A 22,241-nucleotide genomic window follows, 5' to 3' on the forward strand; every position below is an offset into this window, starting at 1 on the left:
GCACACATCAGCATTCACTTTGATGTGATGAATATTCCACCAATAACACACACACACACACACACACACACACACACACACAGGCGCGCACACATACAGACACGCGCAACCGCTTAATTGCATTAGTATAATGTTCAAAACTCACATAACCAAAAGAAACTGAAGCCTAATGAAAATCACTTCTTTTTAATCAAATGGATTACAGTTTTATTGGGCAATTAAATAAAACAATGCAATGTTGTGAGGGAAAAGCAAAACAACATTGTCCAAAGTGTTAAAACTACATATAAAAAATGCAGATAAAAGAGAATGAGACAAGATTGACTGTGAACAAAAACAACTAAAAACAATAGTAAAATATTTGGGGGGAGGGCAACTGACAATGAGCTCAAATCTATGAACAGGATATTTATTCAAACGGAAACCTGTGGCATCTTTGTATGGCGTGTCGTGAACCACAAAATACAAAGCTCCAATCTGTTGCAGAGAGATAACCTGGTCCAGGAATTTTGCTCCTTGTCGGAGTGCAGTCTCAGCAAAACTAGGACACAAAAAACACAACATTAGCACCCAGGAACTGGAATATTTCCATTAAACAAAGATAATAAAGTCATACATAAATACCTGGGAGAAAAAAACAGTCTGCCATTTATATGACATGCATTTTCTTTTTTAATTAAAAAACATTGTGATGTAATCCTATGTTGGTTTTTAATTTCTTTATTTAATTAAACATCACTTTGTGTTTGTAATGAAATTGTAGTGATCACATTTATAGTCTAAATTCATACATAAAATGAAGCCTTTACCCTGAATAGCATCTGTAAATAAACATTTAACGCATCCACAACAAAAACAATATACATACGTACACATACTGTATAAAAAAAAGGACTCATTAAGACTCATTTCTGCCTAATAAAAAGTGTAAAAAAAAAAAGTCAATCAATTATAAATTATGTTACAAATACATTTTCTTCAATAGACTGATGAATCGACTCATCGTTTCAGTTTCAATTTGCACGGAACAACATTCAGGCCTCAACAGGATGCAGGTTTCTGCTTCAAGGCTTAATAGCATTGAGTTGAGTACAGATGGGTCCGTAATAAGAGGTGTGCAGGTGAAGTCTGCATGGAGAGCGGAAAAGGACCAAGTTGGCCAGTTTTCTTTAAGAACTAAACAATATTGATGCTTGTATAATGTGTGTGGACACGTACCACTCGATCAATAAAACACGAGTCAGTTCGCTGATGGGTTTTACGACTGAGTCAACGAAGCCCTGTTAAACAACGTACCTTCCATCTATTTCCGCAGTCATTGCAGAAGACAAACGTGGTCATTGGCTCATCAGCGCTGCGAGTTTGAACCTAGAAAAAACAACAAAAAACATGCACAACCCATTTATTATAATACCCAACTAAAAAAGCGGGGACTGCTGTCCAAACTGACGTTAATTCATGGGACTCAAACTTAAGTTACCGGAGGAGAATGCAATCGTACCAACGTAGCGACAGGACATTTGAAACTTTCCATAATGTACCAACGGACCATGTCATTCTAATCAAACCATGCAAATTGCACTGTGGAGACATTGCTTATAACCACACCTGCAAACCAACGTTACCATCGACTATAATGTCCTTCTCTTATACGCCTCAGTTCAAACGAAGCACAAAGGGTAAATCCGTACCTGTGTGTAGGTGCAGCACTTCCCCTTGCACTTGCCACAAGTGAATAGATCCGTCTGAGTGCCTCCAGTGGTGGCCATCTGGTGTTCCCTGACAGCCTCTTTGGTCAAATTCTTTCTCATTTCTTTTAGTTCATCACTGGCCATTTCCTACAGAAACAGAAGAGCGTTGATTATGATGCCTTTAAGTATATTATTTATATATTTTATTGATGTGACAAGAGATATGCACCATTTCGTAATATTATACCAATAGAGAAGCAACACATTTAGGAAGAATTTGTAACAACAGTATTGGGATAACTATACTGACAGTGTGTTCCAGGACCTTTCAAATAAAAGCCATAACAAACCTCAGCGGTCATCTTAGCCATCCGTTCGGGGGTTACACTCCCACATAGTACAGTCCTCCTTAGATTAGGGTTCTTCATATCTTTCAAATTCGAGATTCGGCTCCGCACGCGGCTCTTGTATTTCGGGTCTGTGGTCTTAAACTCTTGAAAGATAAGTGATGGCAGGTCAAGGAAGACAATTTGGCAAAAAATGTATGTTATGCTTCAAATTAAAAAGTATATAAAACAATAACTTCGGCCTGTTAGGTGCGTTTGTGTTGAAACATTAAATTGATGAACTAGTTAGCTGACTAAAATTGAATCCACCAGAATGTCGATAATTTAAATGCGCACACTGTCTGTTTTCAGCCTGTGTGGATTATTTATTTTTTTCTACTTCAAGGAGTTAGACTGCCGATCAGACAAAACAAGCAATTTTAAGTCCAAAGACATTATATATACTTATTTTGATCACTGGCATCCAAAAAAACAATTATAGAAGAAATTACTAAACTCGAACATCTGCTTTAAAAACTTTCCATTCAATGTAAAGGATATCTTCCTCAATCTGAGCTCCAAGTTCATCACAATCAGCACCAATAGCAATATGATCCTCTGGAGGAAGAAAAAAAAGAAAAGTCAGAGGACAGACGGTTAGTTTAAATAAAGCCAATCGTAACCAACCACAATAACACCTTGTCTGGAAAATGGGTTGCCCAAATTATTATAATAGGCAGGATTACCTCCTGTTTGTAGAGCATTGGCCAGCAACTCTCGGCACTTGACCCTGATAGAGTCGGAGGTGTTAGGGGCACGAGGAAAGGTGTGGATCAATGTGTTAGTGGAAACTTCAGCAGGCTCACTCTTGCTGCTGGAGTTACTGCTCGAGCTGCTATGGAAGAGAGAAAAACATTATGAAAAAGTAGACAAACTGCATCTGCAGCTAAATCGTCCAAAAAATCATGATGTGTCAACACTCAGTAATGTTCTTAAACAAAAAAAACATAATCCTCTTCTTACCTTTCTTCTTTTGCTTCTGGGCTTCCCTGCGAGGGAGAAACAGGCGTTGTTTGCTCTTTCCTCTTTTCATCTGAAGGTTTCTCTCCACTGTTAGGTTCATCTGGGGTACAAGTGGCAGAAATCAAGAAAGTAAGAAAACAAGAAAGTTACACTAATGCAGACCAACATTAGTGTTTGCCAGCTGAATAGCTCTACATAAGGACAACTTTGTTATTCCTCTTTAAAAAATAAAAAAAATCCCACAATAAAAAAATCATCTTATAAGGGTATCAAGTACAAACAATATCATGGTATATTATTCCTAGTGTTTTACAATAACTCAAACTTTTTCAAAGACTTATTAAATAGTCTCTGGCTGAGGAGGTCTATCAGTGTGGATGTCTTCACTGAAAGTGCTGGCTGATGTTCATTTTTATGTGCTGCTGGACACTTCATTTACAACACTGTGGGAGTGAGAATAGATACAAATGATTTAAGATACTCCAACAGGAGTATGTTTGCAGCTGGTGTACCCATGTGTTGCAATAAGCAAAGGATCCAAATTGGCTTGGACTTCATAAACTACAATCAACAGCTTGAGGCATCAAAAAAATCTCTTTTCAGAAATATGACACGTAACACAATTCACACGTTTCAGTAGAATTATAAAGCATATAATTACCCAAAAGCTTCTTCCATGATTTGATCAAGGCCTTGGCTAGGGATGTTACCTCGTCGTCTGTGCTCTGCTTGCGGATGGCGTTAACGGACATCCCAATTCTGGTAGACTGTGGAAAGACAGTGTGTTAATGCATCAGGGTTTGAGCACGGACGGTGAGCCTCAAGAAGAAATGAGTAAAGATACCTGAAGCAGCTCGAGACTCATGGGGATACTCCGCAGCTCCTTCAATAAGTCCAAAGCCCCGGCCTGCAGAGGAGAGCATAGTCAGATATGGTTTGTTATGACTCTCGAGCTCCAGAAAGGTTATAATTATTGGTAAAATAAATAAATAATAATAATCATTTGGGATGAGCAACCAGTTGACAGGAAATGAAATGCAACTGTTTTGATCTTTGACTAATTGTTGGGGGGGATTTTAAAAGTACAATTTAAAAACATGAGCCGATGATGACATTATTTGTTGATTTTCCTCATCTTAAATTATACGAAACTGAAGATTTTTCTTGGACATTTGGTTACATTCCTAACACCACCTGCCATTGCAAAAGCCAAATGATGGATAACGAAACCAATTAATAGTCGTGGCCCCAACATGATGTTAGATTACATGTAATTTAGTACCATCACATTAGCTTGGCGGCTAAAAGTTAACTCACGTCCAGTGTTTCCAAAGTCCTGAAATCACAACAGAAGTCGCGAGGATACATGCATTGATCCATTTATGCTTTCGACATCTAACTAACGTTTGCTGCTTGGTTCCTTAAAACAACCACATGCAGCATGTTATTGCACTGTGGGGCACAAGGCTAGCGAGCACAGGGGAGCTGCTGCTAGCTGCTAGCGACACAACAGACTTTAAAACGGCCAGTTAGTTAGTCACAACTACAGGCTTCCTAACCCCATGTGGTTCAGGGTCATAACACGTCTGGAGAAATAACACCATGGTATAGAAGTGAAATGTCTGCGGGATTAATTAGCCGGACAGTCCGCAGCTAACACCATAACAACGCTAAGCTACACATAAACATCAGCAGGCTGGAGGGAAGCATCCATTCTTCTCACACGTCTCACCCCGTTTTTCTTCTGCGCCATTTTATCCATCTTCTTCGCGATTCTGATGATGTCCTCTTCCTCCTTTTTGCCCATGTTGACTGATCTGTTGAAGTCCAAGTGAACGGGACGAAAATAGGAAAGAAATTCGCGACAAAACGAACACACGAGAGAAGTGAGAGCGGCGGCGTCTACTCGAGGGACCGGGACCGCACACTGACCCTGCGCCGCTCGGCAGACCCGAGTAGCTGATCAGAGATCAGGGCGAGTTAATCGTTTCGGAACCGATGATTCTTCTGGAAGCAGTCAGATGTACAAGTAGGCTATTTATTCATCAGACAAAGCCACAGGGACACATTATTTATGAATACACAGATATATGTCCGTATTTCCCTCTAGTTCTGTACAGGCAGCTGTCCTCCAGATACCAAAACGAGACCTGCATTTTGGTAATATCTCCATCTGTCGATAGATGGCGCCAAAGTGCCGCTTGTTTCTCTGCTTGGGGTCAACGTTGGACTCTAGTGGCTGGAAACAAAGGTCTCAGATAAATGTTTGGGTCGTCTCGTGTTTTCACATTAGGAGTTCATCTGATGGAAAGATTTTTTTTTTAAAAAGTTGATGGATTGAACATAAAGTGGCTTCAAAATTAGTGATCATTGTAGTTATTTTAGGCAAAATTGCTTGACATGTTAGTTAATGTACTGCTTCAAAAAACAGATTGAGAGATAAATAAAATGATACATAACAGCCTTAGTTGTGTCACAAACAAGGGCTCCCCAGATACATCTTCAGGACAACAATTAACAGGATAAGGAAACAGAACTATTTTTTATATTAATTATTTTATCTATATTTAGTCATGCCATACATAATTGTAGCTGCAGATCAATCCTGTGACCTTTGAAGGGAGCGAGACCTCGATGGTCACACACTATTGGATCTTATCCTGCAGTTATGTAACACAGAGACTCACTATTTTGGATTTTACTAATCCAAACAGATCCACATGTGACATTGCCACCTAGCGTTTGAAGGTAATCACTGCTAATTATTTTAATTATTGAACAGAGTACAAGATTAAATGTGCTAATTATAGTAAAAAAAAATAAATACAGTATAGAGTACAAAAAGGTAACACAAATATATGGTGCCAAAATTCTTATTGTGTTTTATCAGTTGACAAGAACTGGTAAAACACTGACGAAAGTATAATGAAGCTTTAATGTTATGATCTAGTCTTTAAATACACAATGTGTGGCTTCTTCTGGACTCTGTTTGACCTACACAGGCCTGTCTTTCAGCCCCTTTCCCAACTCCTACCAGACAGTCTTCATCTTGTGCAGTACACATGCTAGTGGGAGGTGTTGGCAGCTTCGACAGCACAGTGTCTGGTAACTGCAGTATGGTGACACAGCTTTCACCCCATGATGCAATTAAATCATTAGCCACTGAATAAGCCACTGAATAAAAAACTACAACAGGTACAGGCATCGGGTATACCGTGTTGGCCTTCCAAGTTTTGATACAAAGCTGCAGTATTTACACAAGTGTGGTCACATTTCTTTTTTATTACATTCACCAGGATATTCAACAGGTGGAACACCTACATTGACTGTGTGCTCTGAAATGTAAAGGTAGATTTCCATTACCTGCTGTGAGGAAAAAGTGCTCTAAGAACTTATTCTGCCTTATGCTGTCAGCCAGTGCGCCTTAATCCCTATTAGGACAAGACTTCTCAATCTGATTATGTCGGCTGCTTGCAAACGAGAAAGAATCCTCGCCACTGTTTCCATCTGTTGGGAGCTGTAAAGATTCACTTATACATTTGCACTTGGAGACTTCATATATCTTGACGATCTTTCATCACATTTGTCCTCACCTTTCAATTATTCTGGTGCTCACTAATCCTTTTACTGTACCCATTCACTCAGTTACTCAGTTTGAATTTCAGTGCAAATAACAAGAAGGAGATTTATGGACGATGATTAAAGAGATCTTTTGGAAATTGTTTTTCTTATTTTTATTGAGACGTATATTATTTGTTATGGGGAAAAAAACGCTAGTTGACCAAAACCAAAATCTAAGCCATACTCTTAAAAAAGCAAAAAGAATACCATTATTGACATCCATTTGTAATTGAATATCATTCTGACAAAAGTTGAGTTGGCTGTGATACAGTTTGTCAGAACTTAATTTGTTATCTTGATATGCTGATTAAGTGTGAGCAAAGATTAGGCAAATTGGCCATGATGTTGCACGGCCCAAAATAGCCCTTCAATGCTGCTGAGAGGCTTTGACCAGCGCTCTGAGGAATAGCGGAGGCACACTTTCTGTCGTTTTAGCCGCCACAATTAAGGGGAAATGTGGGATATACAGTAAGTCTTGTTGATTTAATGTGTTGACATGTTTGCTCGTTTCTTAAATATCTACAGGGTGTAATTAGTTGATGTGTTTCAGGAGCATAAGGCTTCTTTCTAAATCAGTCTCCACATCTCGACTTGTTGTCTTGTTCACAGTAACAATTTTAACAGTCATGATGTAGAACCTGTCGTAAAAAACCTTTGTTCCTCAGACCAACTATTTTCCCTTTACTGTAGATTATTATACAAGTTATGCAACCTCTAATGCTAAAATAACCAGAAGAGGCTCTGTGCTCTTATACAAGGTGTTATCTCCTAATGTACAAATGATGCTCTTCTCTACCGTGCTATATTTATACCTACTGATATTATGCAATTATAATGTCAACAACAGCCGTATATATATATATATATTATTGCATAAATATAAATCTACAAAATAACTTAAAATATAATATTACATGTAAAACTATATTGACTGCATAAAGCTTAAGAATGTCACTGCACATTTAATGATTCAATTTACAATATTATGTACAATGTTTCTTTCATAAAATGTATAATAATGTGCAGCTACTGCATGTCTCTAGTTCACTTTAATCCTAAAAGATGTGTGTATATGAGTTTTCCATTTTGAGATGATGGAAAAATTGTACGAAACACATTAATTATAATACAAGTTGGCTTGGATTTTTATTTGGCCAAGAAGCAGCGTGGATCTAAATTAGGGTCATATTTCTTTTGTATGAGACTAAACATCGTACCTTTAAGGACCACTCATCATGTGTGTACAGTCTGTAACAAAGGGTACCTGAGGAAGTCTCACAATGTGTGGTTTGAAAAGAGTCGCACAATATAAAAAATTGCACCAAGCAACAAAGAAAGCTGATGGATTGTAGGCTTGCCTTTCTTCCACTATTACTAAGTAATGTTTATTGGGTTCCGTTGACTTAATCAAATTTTTTTTTTTAAATGGAGCAATGTACAAACTGGACTAACTTTAAGTCAATTATGGTTTTGTTTACTACACACGCTCAAGGCTCCAAAATCTGCATGATACTCAAAACCCAGGTATCACTCTAACAAAATTTAAGATAACTTGATGATGACTGCAGTAACAATGAACAGCAATCTCCCTCTCTTTGCTCTCTTTCTAGTCACCACCACAAAACATGAGCGACACGCCCGTCGAGGAGCCACCTGCCCAGGAATTGTCCTCGGGCAGTGGGCAGACATTACCCTCCAAACCCCTACAGCCGATTTCTGATCCCTCCGCTTCTAAAAGAGTATGTTTCTACAAAAGCGGAGACTATAAATTCAGTGGACATCGCATGGTCATCAATGCCCGCACCTTCAAGACGTTTGACGGTCTGCTGGATGCTCTGGCCAAGAAAGTGCCTCTGCCCTTTGGCGTGAGGACCATCACCACACCTCGCGGGATCAACCCGGTTAAGGCTTTAGATGACTTACATGACGGCGGATCGTATGTGTGTTCTGATAGCAAACGGGTGAAGCCATTCAACCTGGATGAGGTGAACCGGCGGCAAGTGCCGTGGAATGGCACCCGACCCCTCAGCGCCGGACGACGAAGACGACAAGGACGGCAGTTTGGTTCGTTTGGCAGAAGGAATGAAGTCAACATCGGCGGTCCAGCAAAGATCACTAAGAGGGTGGCAGTACGGACACCAAAGAGGCTTGTGGTCATCAAGAATAGGGATCCCACTGTTAAACGCACAATTGTGCTCCAGAGGAGAACAGCACCAACATTTGACGCTTTGCTGGATTACCTTTCCCAGATCCTGCAGTTCCCAGTGGTGAAACTCTTTTCTATGGATGGCAGAAGAGTAAGTATGTGGGAAATAGAAAAATGCTGATTCAATGCAACTTCTGAAAATATCACAAGTAGCCTCTTTTTTCAAATTGGTGAAGCTTTATCTGGTCGATATGACAAATAAATGGGTAAATGTGCTTAAATATAGTTTGTAAACTTGCACACTACAGTTATATTTTACACTCCGTTTTTTGCACAGACTAAACAAAAAGAGTCAATGTGATTCAGCTTTGGAGGTGTGGTAGATGGGTTTAGTTTCGTGCAGACAGAGGAAAGCAGTTCCTCTTTTGTCTTTCTACTATAGTAAGTTAACTAGCTGCTGGCTCCAGCTTCATGTTAAAACAGATAGACATAATAGTGGTATCAATATTTTCACATAGCTGATGGCAAGAAAACAAATATGCGTATTTCCCCAAAAATCCATTTCTTTCAAAGGCACCGTGAAACTGAAGTTAGAGCCAACTAAGTTCAATAATAAAACAATCCACTCGCTCTCTATCTCCAGAGTTTTCCACTGTATCACACGGTCAGCTTCCTCAGTTATCGTGGAACTGTAGATATTCAAACTTTCCATTATTCTCCTTTATGTTGCCTCAAAAGTTGAGTTTGACGGTTCTTGACAACAATTTTAACTAAAAGGTCCACTTACTTGTCCCAGAGCTTTCACGTTTCTTTTCAGTCTTCAAATCTATATTTGGATGCCTTAAGAATTGCTATGGTTGTGGAATTATTGGATGTCTGATTGAGCTTTAAATGAACTAATACATCGTGGGTGATACCATATTCATGTACACAAAACCTCCCAAATCAAATAAAGACACCGGTATGGGCTTACATTTGTACTGTAGTTTATATTTAAGAATAAGAAATCCAGGCTTTAATCCTGTTACTTTGCACATTTTAAGTATTCCAAGTAGGGCTAAGAGGTGCTATTGAAGTAGAGACCTCCTGGTGAGTTATCGCGCCATAATCCCTCTTTCCCGTGTCCTTTAATAACCGGAGCAGACTTCCTGTTTGTTTCTTAGTTAAGATCGCCATTCGCTTTTGCAAAGAGATGTCAAGAAAATTCTTTATAATTAAATTGAAAGACTCAATAACACTTTCTATAATGCATTATACATATACTTAGAATGCATTATAATTTGCTTTTAACATTGTGTAATTAAAGTACATTTTTTTCTGCAAGGAGATAGTGTATTATTATTTTTCATAGACGTAATGTGTTGCAAAAAATATTTCATAATTGTTTCACCACTTAAGAGTAACATACTCACTTTATAATGCATTATAACAGTGATTATAATCATTATAAAAACTTTATACCATATTAAAATTATGGGAAAAATAACAGAAAGTCTTCGGCATCTAGCGATTATAAAAAAATGTATAGTTGCCGTTATAAGTCATTATAAAATGCTTTACAATATGTTATGATTACTGTTGGCAAGCATTATGGATATTTATGAGTACTTGAAACTATAGTTATACAGCGATATAAACAGACTGAGTATGTTTATAATTCATCACCAAATGTTCTCAGTTCACATGTATCTAGGAGTGCAACACATAGTGAACGCATCTATGCAAACAATTTAAAGTGCCTCGTTTAATGAAAATGTTTTCCGCTCATCTTATAGATCGATGGTCTTTCAGGACTTATCCTGTGCTCCGGAGTTATTGTGGCAGCTGGCAACGAGTCGTTCAGATTAGGAAACTACAGTTTTCACGGAGCGAGCCAGATGGCACAAGTAATGGATACCATGGAACAATCTACGTTGCAGTCTCAAAACCGTAAGTTGTAGTCACAACTACTGTTAATTGACATGACTGTCTTAATGTGAAATGTCCATGTGGTCCTCTTATTATTAAGAACAGCATAGTATATGCAAGGACCACAAAAAAACATTTACAGATGGTTAAGCATTTTCATGTATTTAGCGTTTATATTTATTAATGGTTTCTAGTGATATTATGTAGGATCTAGCGTTACAGAAACTTAAGTTGAATCTGTCCTAGTTTTGAGATATGCATCACGGAGTTTTCCTGCTTTGACCTCAATGCAATCAACCTGTGAAGGGGTACTAAAATGTATTTAAAATACATTTTCTCTTTGTCTCTCCCCCTCTCTTTCAAAAACGCGTCCAACCAAAGAGAACGACAAATCTTTGTTGAGTGGTGGCTCAAGGATTTTTTCCTTATCATCAGAGAGATACATTGTCGACCAGATACAAAAGTCTAAAAATGCAAGCATCAACAGCCAGCTGCATCACCACAGCAGATCATCTGAAACACAAGTCAACCATCATCCCGCATCCTTGGAGACGTATGGAAGTGGTGGGGTAGATAATGAGCATCATGCCGCCATTGTACCTCAGGACGATGACATTGAAAAGTCTTTCCGTGTGAATCAAGACGGCAGCATGACAGTGGAGATGAAAGTTCGTCTGACCATTAAAGAAGAGGAGATGCTCCACTGGACCACCACACTCAGTCGCTCCAGCCTTAGCAAGGGGACAATTTGTGCCTCGATTTCTGAGTTGGGCAACAGCTCACCGGACTCAAACAACACCATTGCCAAAGACTCTTCCAGCGCCAGTGAGGATGAGACGAGAGAGGAGAACCATCCCGCTGGACCTGGAATGGGCATGGGCTTTCATGAGCAGCAAGCATATGAGGGCTCCACTTCCATGGCTTTGGGAAAAGCAAAAACTGGTTTTAAACGCGCAGCTACACCAGGCCCTCGGCACGTTACGAAGAAGACGTCTGTTGAGAGTGTGAAGACAGTGACAGAGTCAGGGGTTCATGAGAGCACCCTGGGACAATATTCCTACATGGAGCGGACGGCCGATGGTGAGAAGACTGAGCGATACTGCATCGTCAGGCACAGCAACAGCAGCAGCAACAACAGGCCAATCCCCAAACCCAGGAAAATGCCGTCTGCGGGGGCGAGCAACAAAAGCTCCGACTCCTCCGTCAGGTCGTCGGGAGGAGCTGAGGTTCTTCAGATACAGAATAACGGAATGGAGGTGACAGAAACTGTGATGCATATTTATGAGAGTCAAGGCTGCTACGACAACTATTTTGCAAATGAGGAATACAGCGCAGATAGTGTAGCCCAGCATGGTTCCACTCCAGCGCCAGAAAGTAACCTGTCCACCGAATCCGGACCGAGTTCATCCAGGAATGACTGTGATATAGATTTGAGCTGGCAGCCACCCATAACTCACTCACAACAAAGACAGAAAGAGGAGATGTTGTCATTGTCATCAGAGCCGGTAACTCCAACGTATGAGATTACTGCAACAAACTCCCAAACACAGGAGACAGTAAAACAAGACAAAACTCCTAAAAGTGAGACGAAGAAAAAGACGATTAAACCAGCTCGGAATAAGGAGGATTTAACTTCAACGAGCAGCTCAGACAAAAAGCCAAAACAAAGCATAGTTAGCCCCCCAAAATATAGCAAACATTCATCTACAGACATGCTCAGCAGCAATGCCAGTTTGGGAAAAAAGACTTCATCGGAAAGTGCTAAAAGTGCTCAAAAGAGTAGAGGAGCAGAAAAGCCTCACATTAATAAGAAAGCGATTGAGCATGAAAAGATACCCAGGAAAGAGCCAGCCTTATCAAATGTGAGAAAGACCCCCCCTAAGAGACTAAACATTGGTAAACCAGCTGCGAAAGATAATGGCCATAATGTAAATACTTCAACTGGGAGACCTCAAATGAAGAAGAACATTTCAGACATTTTACAACCCAAGAAATCTCTTTCGCCAGTCATAAAGACACTAAGCAAGCCCAAATCCATGACGGAAAGCAGAATACCATCACCTAAAAAGTCTTTAGAGTTGAGTTCGATGCCTTCTCTTAATCCTTCCCCCTCTGAAGTCCACCAATATGTGGAGAACTGGTTGGAGAAAGTCAGCCCAGACCAAGTGCCAAACACTGAGGAGGCCATCGCAGATCAATCACAGCCTCCAACAAAGGTTGTGTTTAAGATTGGCGGCGATTCTGAATCAGATGAAAAGAGTGAATGCCAGACTCATGCAGATGAGTATAATCTTTCTCCTGATGATGTCATCAAAAAATCTGCTTCAGTAGGTCATTGTCTTGAAGCTACAGCTTTGCTGCCAGGTGACCAATATGCGAGAGGTTTGTGCGTTTCAATGCCGAGTGTCAGAGTGGATCTTGTGCAAGAGGACAGACTGAGGCCACACAAATCTGCAGAGGCCCTTGGCCCGGCTGACAATGGATCGTCATCCAACCTTTTGATTCCAAAAGCCAATACAACACATGTTCTGCATGACCTCTATTCATCTATTCACTGTATCAGAAGTGCATGTGAAGACAACACAACATCTAACCTTGAGAAGTCCAACAGCCTTCCTAACATCTCTACACAAGTGGCGTCAGCATTGGGCTTGTCGTGTAAAGCCTTCATGTCATTCTTATCAGTGGTGACTCTGCGAGACAACCTGACTGGATCTCCGTTGGGAGACGACAACCAATCCGAGGCCATGCTGATGATGGAATCCCTGCAGAAAATGTCTGCCATCGAGGACGAGGAAGAGCTGCGGGCAAGTTTGACAGATCTGCAGAGCAGAGCGTCTTCTCGCTTCAGAGAACGCTGGAATGACTTCCAGACTCTGAGAGAAAGGCTCGAAAGTGAGCCGCTGTCGCCCAAATTTTCCGAAACAGAATTTGCACTGGATGTTGTCTCAGAAGGGGGGGATGCTTTTGAGAATATTGAAGAGCTGATGGATGAGCTGAACATGCCGTACGACCTCAGAGCAGATATTTCTTCAACTGTCCAACAAGCTAAAAGTTTTTACCCAGCAGAGGAGAGCACTTTTGTAGAAAACGAAAGAAATCAATCAGACTCAGACGACAATTTGGAACAATTTGTTGAAGAATGCAACAATGAATCAAAACAATCGCTGGAGGTCAATACTACCTCCATGGCTGAGGACACCACTCAGACAAAACAGGGTTATACTAATGGAGAGATAGCTCAATTAGAAAAAATGCATTCTGTATATTCTGAGTCAGACCAGGAACCTAATAAAGAACCAGAAATATCCCAGACAGACAAAGATGAGACCTTAACAGACGAAGAAAATGACAAGAAAGAAGAGCAACAAGTCGAGGAGGTAAGGGAGGTGGGAAATGACAGAGAGGATGGACATAAAAAAGACACAGATGATGATGGTGAAGAAAAGGGAGAGGCAGAAGAGGGGGCAGTGACAGAGGTGGATGACATGGGGCAGAAGGAATGGGAAGTAGAAAAACAAAGTGTAGAGGAGGAAGACTCTGTCCAAGAAGTTGAGGAAGGAACAGAGGAAGAGATGACAGTGGATGAGGAGGAAGATGGGGAGAAACTAGAGGAAGCAGAGGAGGTATTCATAGATGAAGAAGTTCAAGAAGCAAGAGAGGATGATAGTGTTGACAAGTCAGATGAGCGAGAGGGTGATGAGGAGGCAGAAGAAGAAGAGGAGGAGGAAAGACAAGAGATGGAGACTGAAGGGGCAGCTGAGGACTTAAAGGAATCCGATGAAGAAGAAAATATAATTGAAGAAATGGAGGAAGTGGACAAAGCAGAGTTTATTGGGGAGATAGATGAAGGAGAGGGAGTAGGAAATATGAATGAAGTGGACGAGGAAGAGGAAGCAGATGAGGCTATGGTGGAGACAGAAGGAGAAGAAGTTGGAAATATCATTGAAGAAGCAGAGGAGGAGGAGGTGGAAGAAGTAGAAGAAGGCGATGCCCTTAGTGAAGATGTTGAGGAGGAAGCAGAGGATGTTATTGAGGAGAAAGATGAGGAAGAAGATGTAGAAAATGAAAATGAAGAGATTCAGGAGGTGGAGGAGGATGACACTTATGCAGTTACTGAGAAACATGAAGAGGGGGAGGTTATTGAGGAGAAAGATGAGGAAGAGGATAAAATGGAGGTGGCAAGTGAGGAAAACAATGAGGAGGAAGAAGAGAGCGAACAAGAGGTGGTGGAGGACAGTAAGGACGTTGAGGTTATAAATATAGAAGATGAGGAAGATGAAGGAGAGGAAACTGACAAGAATATCGAAGGGGATGAAAAGTGTGATGAGGGTGAGGAGAGCAGGAAAGAGCTGGAGGAAATGGAAAATAGTCTTGAGGAAGAATCAGCAGGAGAGAAAGAAGTTGAAGAGAAAATTGACGAAAATATGAAATCAGGGCAAACGTTAGATGACACGGAGAGGGAAGATGATGAAAAAAAAGAAGAAAATGAAATTAATGAGTTAAATGAAGGGTCAGACGAGATGGAAGAGCAAGAATCAAAGCATGAGCTAGACGAAGCGAATGCCTCTGAAGATGCTGACAGTATTGCTTGTGGTACCGATTGTAAAAGCCTCCGAGAGGAGGCCTCGTATTTGCAGCAACAGAGCAGTTGTGATGAAGCAAATGCAACGGTAGCACAACAGGACACCGAATCACCAACCAAATATTCCACTGAGTGTCACTGTGAGGACGATAAAGGTAACGGGACAGACACTGTAAATGGATTTGAAACAGACGAGGGAGGGGAGCCTCACGACGACGGAAGCGGCATTCTCCAACACCCTGTGGAAATATCACAGGAACTACTCGACTTTATTAACTCCGCCCTGCGGTCCTCTTCACTTATATTCACGTACGACGCTCAGGGCAACGTCAGGATAGAGCCAGATGGCGCCCGGGTTGCACAAAATAAACAATATTTTATTCCAAAAAGTAGAAAGGATATGTCCTACGGTTTAAAGCGTCTCCCGAGCCCGAGCACCTCGGGTTTGTCCGATTACAGGCCAGAAACGTCTGAGAGTGGCGGATATAAAACTCAGGAGTCTGTAGATATTGTCACAGACAGTGGAGACGAGGCTTCTCCAGTCGGCAGAGGAAAGACTGACATCCCTTTCAGGAAAACAAATGTGGAGCGAGCAGACTCCAAACCGTCTGATGCAAGGAATACAGACGTCTCGCAAAAATCCCAACTAAAAAGTAGAGGGAGTTTTTCTTCTTATGACTCGGGCACTAAAGCCTCAAGAGAGGATCTGTCTTATTTCAGTGCGGCGAGCTCGCAGAAGGCAGACACCGACCATGCCACAGAGGCCACACAGTGCATTTCTTTCCCCGCGGAAAAAGACTCAGCTGATGGGGTGTTAATCGACCAAGGTCGATGGCTGCTCAAGGAGAATCACCTCATCAGAAAATCTCCTCCAGTCTCCCAGGGAATGTACGGCCATTTAGATAGCACGTCTTTAGATACAGGTCAGGAGAACAATAGCGAGGATTCCCTGTCTCATTGCAGTACCAAGCACAAGCCTCTTGCAGCCATATCCTCATCAGAGCTCGAGGAGATGGCGAAGCCCCAAACTCCGAAGTGCACCTACTATAACATGCCGCATGGAAGCGACTCCGACCCATTTTTGGATGATTCCAGTGTCAAAAGTGGGAACAGGGATGCAAGCAGTGTCAGAGGGAGAGGCTTCAGGGTGTCACCCACTATTGATACTTCCAAAACCTGGACAAATAAAAATGGAAGTATGTCTTCCTTTGCATCAGTTGAGTTTAAAATACAAGACAGAAAAGTTCATCCTGAGGGGGAATCTTCCGCTGTGACAAGGGAAAGATGGACACCTCGAGGAGAAAGGGGTGTACTGCAAGCACAAGACTCCCTTGATACACTCCATGTGAGATGTAGCCAATACTGTCCCATACTATAAAGCAGGACATTTATTTCCCGGAAATATGCAGATGTGCTGGTCCTCCGTAAATCTTGGCTCTGGTTGTTCTGTTGTAATGCAGTTAAAAATGAATGTGTTGTGTTTCATTACATAATAATGAAGAAAAACATTTCTTGCAGCCCCACCAGACCAGACCTGTGGTGATTGAAGATAGTTGTGCCTCTTATTGCTGCTTGAATATAGTCAAAAATGTACATATTAACCTGCTGTCTTTCTTGTGTGGGCTAAGTATATCCATCACAAAATAAAGTAAAACATGGAATATAACAGTCAATGCTCCTGACTGCAGATCACTGTAGTATTAATACAAGTACCACAACTCATCAGTTTCTTATTGAATATAATGTAATAAATCAGCTTAATGACTGCCATGGAAATACAATCATATTTGGTGTTATATTGTATTACTATTAACTGTATGTGAATGGAGTACTGATTATGCTATGAAAACAAAATTCATTACAAGGCAGCCTCTGACAAAATGTTCTTTTTGGCTTTTGATTCAATAAACTATGTATCATTTTTTTAAATGGTGTTTATAAAGTTGTCACACTAAAACAGATAGAAATCAGCTTCTCTCCAACTCAACTCTCCAAGTCACATGCTTTTTTTGTTACAAGACTTTGGACAGCTCTTTACAGTGCAAGAGGACATACAACAATGGCTTGTAAATCTTGAACTTTCAAGTCAAATACAATTTGTGGAGGGTCACATTTATGTAATTACAGTGTGTCTTTGCACCATTTAACATCAAGATCATTTAAATGTATTTCGTTTCCTTAACTGTAACAATAGTATTTATCACTTTAAGAACTATAGCTCGTTAATCCGGGTCAGAGATGTAACCATCAGTTCAATGTCTAAGAAAACCCACGTCACTTAATTTTGCTCTGAGGGTGTTTTCAGAATCATAGAAGACTCCTCTTTCCAACAATAAAACATATTTCGTTCGCAGAATGGTAATATGTTTTTCTGTTTTTTTCCACCTGTTTCCCAAGCTGCACCTCTGTTCCCGAATCAAAACAAAGATGGCGGTCGACGTTACCTGTTGTGTCGCGTTTTGGAAAAGCATCTTATATTAATAAATAAATATTATCTCTTCATCTAGATGGTTAGACAAGTTTTTGAGGATCCTGGAAATAAAATCAGCTACGGTAAGTGTTTTTAAACTTCTCTCTGAGTTTATCAAACATACCCAGTTAGCTAACCTAACAAATGATTACTGAGAGAAAATAGGGGTTACCCCTGTGACCCGGATGTTCGCTAACTCATTGGACCTCTTCAAATGTAGGTGTGTCTTGTACTCTGTGATTATGAGTGACACTGCAGAATGCAGTTAGAAATTGCCCTCAGGAGTTACTGAGCTAAAAGAGAATACATATTGGTCACAAAAACATATCCATTCCGAGACTATGGTTGCTCCATTACGGCTGCATAACATAATCAACTGTTTGCCAGTTTGGCGTATCAACTATTAATTTGTGTGATGTAATGTCAATATTTTCTCAATTCACAAAGATAAATCAGCAGGTTTCTGTGTCCTAGAAATTACATTTAGGGTGAGATACACAGTGGTGCAAATAGTCTCATTTATATCTCTGGCCTGTGGTGACTTTTGACTTTCATTAGGATGTTATCTAAGAGAAGCATGTGAATCCTCAATGAGCCCAAGGCTTACGATATTCTGTTTGCTTCAAATCCAGCCCAGCCTTTGCTCACTGGAGGTTTCTCTCAAAACTATTTCTATGATCATGTCAAGGTGTCAAAATGTTTTCTTTAAATCAATACTATGCTGATTGGGAAAAATAAATTGTAATGGTGAGGTATTAATAGAGATCCTAAGTAATTTTGTTCTCTTTGGTAACACTTGAAGGGTTTGTCTCACTCTTATCCACTCATCCTGAGTGCACCGAGGAGAGGGCGTCATCTGCAGCTGTCAGTCGGTCGAGGTGATGTCCCGTGATGCAGTCAGGCATATGTAAGTGACACTTACACTTAGACTGGCTTGAAATATGTGTGACTAGAGGACATTATCCTTGAAATGAGTATTTGTGGTTTTTGGCCAGGGATAATCCATTTGATAATTTGAGGCTGTATAATTGACAAATTATACATGTTGTTTTTGTGCTAACGACAGAGGCAAATGCTGGGAAGTTATTCATTTCCAGTTTCCCCTCCTGGTCCCTGACCCAAACACGCACATGCAGAGGGACACAAAGAAAGAAGGAGACAAAGAGAGTGAGAGTGAGGTCTTTACAAAGTGGCCATTCCTGGAAACCTTCCAAGGGTTTTGTCAGTCGCTATGGAGATTTGGAAAATAGCCCCAGCAGTTTAATTCCTCTGTTGTTACTATGGTCGAAAGGTATCCAGTGTAAAAGCCCCATTCCCCTGAAATGAACGCCGGTCCTTACTCTGCTCATTTTGTAGACCACTGACCGTGCTTAAGTTCCATCTGCTGAAGAAAGACTTGACATAGCAGACGAAGGAAAGGAAATTCCTCACTAACCAGGTCGATGAAGTACTAACTTAGAAGTAAGTCATAAGATGTCCTTCTTTAATAAAGATACATATCAGCAAATTCAAGTTTGTTAATACTGATACATCGATGCACAGGCAGCATTTGGTTGGTCCAGGTGGAGCTGATTTGAACTATTTAGATAGTTTTCACATAATCCAGTGGTCCCGAGGTTGAGCTCCTCCAAAGGCGCTTCACTTTTTTGGTTATAAGACTGATTCTTCGCTGTATTGTGCAAGCATTGGGCGATTGACCTCTTTGGGCCGCAAACAAATGAAACGAGACACTTAGACACTAGACATTTTCTATCAAATATTTATCTGGCTCCAGCTGTCAGATTAATATAGTGGAATGTAGTTGGGTATAAGCTTAAAGTAGAAACAAGTGGAAATTACTTAATTACTTTCAGCCATTGATAATAATCTGACCAACAGACACAGATGTGACAAAAAAAAAATCATTGTGGGCCTCTTGGCATAGATCTTTTCACATTTAGATTCACTTCAGTCTGATGCATTCACTGAGGTGCAACAAAGACGTTGTGCTGCACTAAAGCTACCATGTAATGATCCACAAAGAAGCCAGCCAATTTATCAGACAAAAAAACCCAAACAAGCAAAACAAAAAACCAACTTTTCATAAGACAAACTGTTGCAACAAGCACACCACAAATACTAATTTCTCAAATTCTCTAATCCATATAACGCATTAATAACAACAACAAGAGTTCATCTCTGTGAACAGGACGGCCCTTAAATCTGTCTCGGTTTCAACACTGGCAAATAATGTTAGGGCTGATTGCTATGGCTACTGGGCCACACGGGTCGGTGAATCAAGATCATGGGAGACGAAACAAAGGATGCTGTTTTTGCTGCTCAGTGCCTCCGGTTTTGGAGCGATGACACCTTAAAAACAAGATTTAACTTATCTGTTGCCCCATCCCATTATATGCTGACTGACCCTGACTAATGTTCAGTCTTATTTGGTTCTTCTTCTTGTCCTGTCGAACATTCTTTTTAATGATCTCCCCCGCAGTGTGGTTGCTCTGGAGAGAAAAAGGAACCTCAGCAACAAAAATAAAAGGACAAAAACGATAAATTCTAAACATTGCCAAGAATGGGAGCTATTTGGTCGAAACTATGGCACAGCCAAACACAGGGCGACAAACAATAATTACGGCCTACTGTCGGCATTCTGTCGCTGCAGTTAGGTGACAGATCAGCAATACACAATCCCTGCTCTGTTTGTGACAATCCCGGTCTCCCCTGTCTGTCTCTGTGGCCAACACTGGCAGGGGCTGGCTCATAATGGGCCTGGGAGCAGGAATTTTTGCAGCCCCCCTGCCTCTAAGCGAGTGTTGATCATGTGAATTGTTCTAGCGATGGGGTTTTACTGTGGACTCATACCGGGACTCCTGTGTGGGCCCGTCAACACCACTGGCATTGATGGATTCACATAGCCAATACCTAAAATCATACTTTGCCGTATAAAATCAGTTCCGCTGGAATGAAAAGATCGAAATGTTTCCTCTCCATAACCAATAAAAGTATTTTTTTTTTCCAATTTGAGATTAAAGTAAAAAATGACAAGAATAAAGCTCACAAAGCCACTGGGTTGTTCCCTGCGCAGTCATATCTGGGGGGCAGCATACCAATTGAATACCACTGCAGCCGCCTCAACCCGCAAGACAAAAATGTGAAAGTCTGTGTGAAAGAAATATTTGTGCATTTAGGCTGCTAGTTGACAAACACTCTTGTGTGTTATGTAAAGAGCACTCTCCACCCAAAGCAGTGTGTCTGAGAGGTATAGAGTGTCACTAGCTCAGCTCTGCTGCCCCGCGCCTCTCTTCACAATCACTGGATCTCAGCTCGTCAGCAGCACTGCAGCACCGGCGGCTCTGTGTGCAGTGCCGGGAGAAAGAAAAAAACAAAAACACAGGAAGACTGACAGGGGAGATGTCTCTTCTGACATATCTGATATGTTTATTATTGGCTGCAGGTCAATTTGAGGAAAAGGGTGACGAAGAAGAAGCTGATAACAAGAGGCTGCGGCAAAAGCTGCTGGTATCGCATGCCTTTAATTTGCACCCCACACAAACCTCCCTGTCTTTATCTCTTTTTCCCCCTCTGTGAGTGGGGGACCATCAGAGACTTTAGTGTGTAATAGATTAGCAGGCAGCGCAGAAGAGTTGCATGTTTTGCCCTTTGCACATGTCCTCCAAACCTGATTAACAATTGAGAAGCTGCTGACTTGCACTTCACTTCCCCCCTCGAGAAATTCACAGAAAGCATAATAAATCGCATACATGCACACACACATACATACGCACACACACACACACACACACACACACACACACACACACACACACACACACACACACACACACACACACACACACATACACACGCACACACAAACACCACAGTTAATAAAACAAGAATTAGCAGGTGACAGTTTATTGAGGAGGTTTATGAGACACAATGCTTCATGAATTAGATTGGAAAAACCCATGCAGTGTGTTCACATGCTTGTGGATAGTTGTGTTGGTCTGTAGATGGAGGGACAAGAGGAGAAATATATTGTTTCAATAGAGAAACCAAATATCAGGAAGCAATTCTGCACCCTGTCACTAAACTGGATTGTGAGGATGACACATTCCTGACATGGACCGAGATGTCCAGAATAACACGTGTGTACGTCTCTGTCGCAATCTCAATGTTCGTCTTCTGTGGAACTTAAATTGTTTGGGGGAGATTAGAGACACCTACTTGTTCAGGCGTTTCTATTATTTGTGGATCTGGCCAACATCCAAAAGAAATCCTCAAAAGAACTATGAATAGCCCAATCTGCATCTCCTGACTTTCGCGTGCTGTTGTTGAAACCAATGTAATTACCCACATGTAATTTCATCTCGTGCACAGTGACATCTCGGAGGTGCCAGACCCTTAACAAAAAGCATGACTTTATTGTGCGCAATAACAGTTTGGTCCGGTTCGATCCAGGATCTGTTCGGTACCTGAAAGA

The 22,241-nt window shown here is 41.0% G+C and overlaps 2 protein-coding genes across 3 annotated transcripts; one reads left to right on the top strand and one right to left on the bottom strand.

Moving 5' to 3' along the window:
• Positions 1 to 190: 190 nt before the first annotated feature.
• On the bottom strand, positions 191 to 5,092 carry tcea1 (transcription elongation factor A (SII), 1). 2 transcript variants are annotated; one of them, XM_068570836.1, is made up of 10 exons: positions 4,773 to 5,092; positions 3,885 to 3,947; positions 3,702 to 3,807; positions 3,041 to 3,140; positions 2,764 to 2,909; positions 2,579 to 2,635; positions 2,042 to 2,196; positions 1,692 to 1,838; positions 1,297 to 1,368; positions 191 to 541 (listed from the first exon to the last, which is right to left on the bottom strand). In XM_068570836.1, the coding sequence occupies exons 1-10, from the start codon at positions 4,845 to 4,847 to the stop codon at positions 533 to 535; spliced, it is 930 nt and encodes a 309-aa protein (XP_068426937.1). In that variant the 5' UTR covers positions 4,848 to 5,092; the 3' UTR covers positions 191 to 532. The 2 variants fall into 2 exon arrangements, with proteins under 2 accessions (XP_068426937.1, XP_068426933.1); XM_068570832.1 differs by having other exon boundaries at positions 2,764 to 2,912; positions 4,773 to 5,090.
• Positions 5,093 to 8,286: 3,194 nt separating this feature from the next.
• LOC137782375 (oxygen-regulated protein 1) lies at positions 8,287 to 16,678 on the top strand. Its single transcript, XM_068571642.1, has 3 exons — positions 8,287 to 8,958; positions 10,583 to 10,736; positions 11,097 to 16,678. Exons 1-3 carry the CDS (start codon positions 8,287 to 8,289, stop codon positions 16,676 to 16,678), a joined length of 6,408 nt encoding a protein of 2,135 aa, XP_068427743.1.
• The last annotated feature ends 5,563 nt before the right edge of the window (positions 16,679 to 22,241 follow it).

This window comes from Clinocottus analis, unplaced genomic scaffold (assembly GCF_023055335.1).
Source record: "Clinocottus analis isolate CAN_PGR_092001 unplaced genomic scaffold, fCliAna1.0.p SCAF_11, whole genome shotgun sequence".
Lineage (NCBI taxonomy): Eukaryota > Metazoa > Chordata > Actinopteri > Perciformes > Cottidae > Clinocottus > Clinocottus analis.

Bases quoted from the DNA above. Each gene is read 5' to 3' on its own strand.
- tcea1 (XM_068570832.1), bottom strand. From the start codon at position 4,847: ATGGGCAAAAAGGAGGAAGAGGACATCATCAGAATCGCGAAGAAGATG. The intron at 3,948-4,772 runs GTGAGACGTGTG...TCTCCTCTGCAG, and splicing joins TGGCGCAGAAGAAAAACGGG to GCCGGGGCTTTGGACTTATT. The intron at 3,141-3,701 runs GTAATTATATGC...CTTGTACCCCAG, and splicing joins ATCATGGAAGAAGCTTTTGG to ATGAACCTAACAGTGGAGAG.
- LOC137782375 (XM_068571642.1), top strand. From the start codon at position 8,287: ATGAGCGACACGCCCGTCGAGGAGCCACCTGCCCAGGAATTGTCCTCG. The intron at 8,959-10,582 runs GTAAGTATGTGG...CTCATCTTATAG, and splicing joins TTTCTATGGATGGCAGAAGA to ATCGATGGTCTTTCAGGACT. The intron at 10,737-11,096 runs GTAAGTTGTAGT...GTCCAACCAAAG, and splicing joins TACGTTGCAGTCTCAAAACC to AGAACGACAAATCTTTGTTG.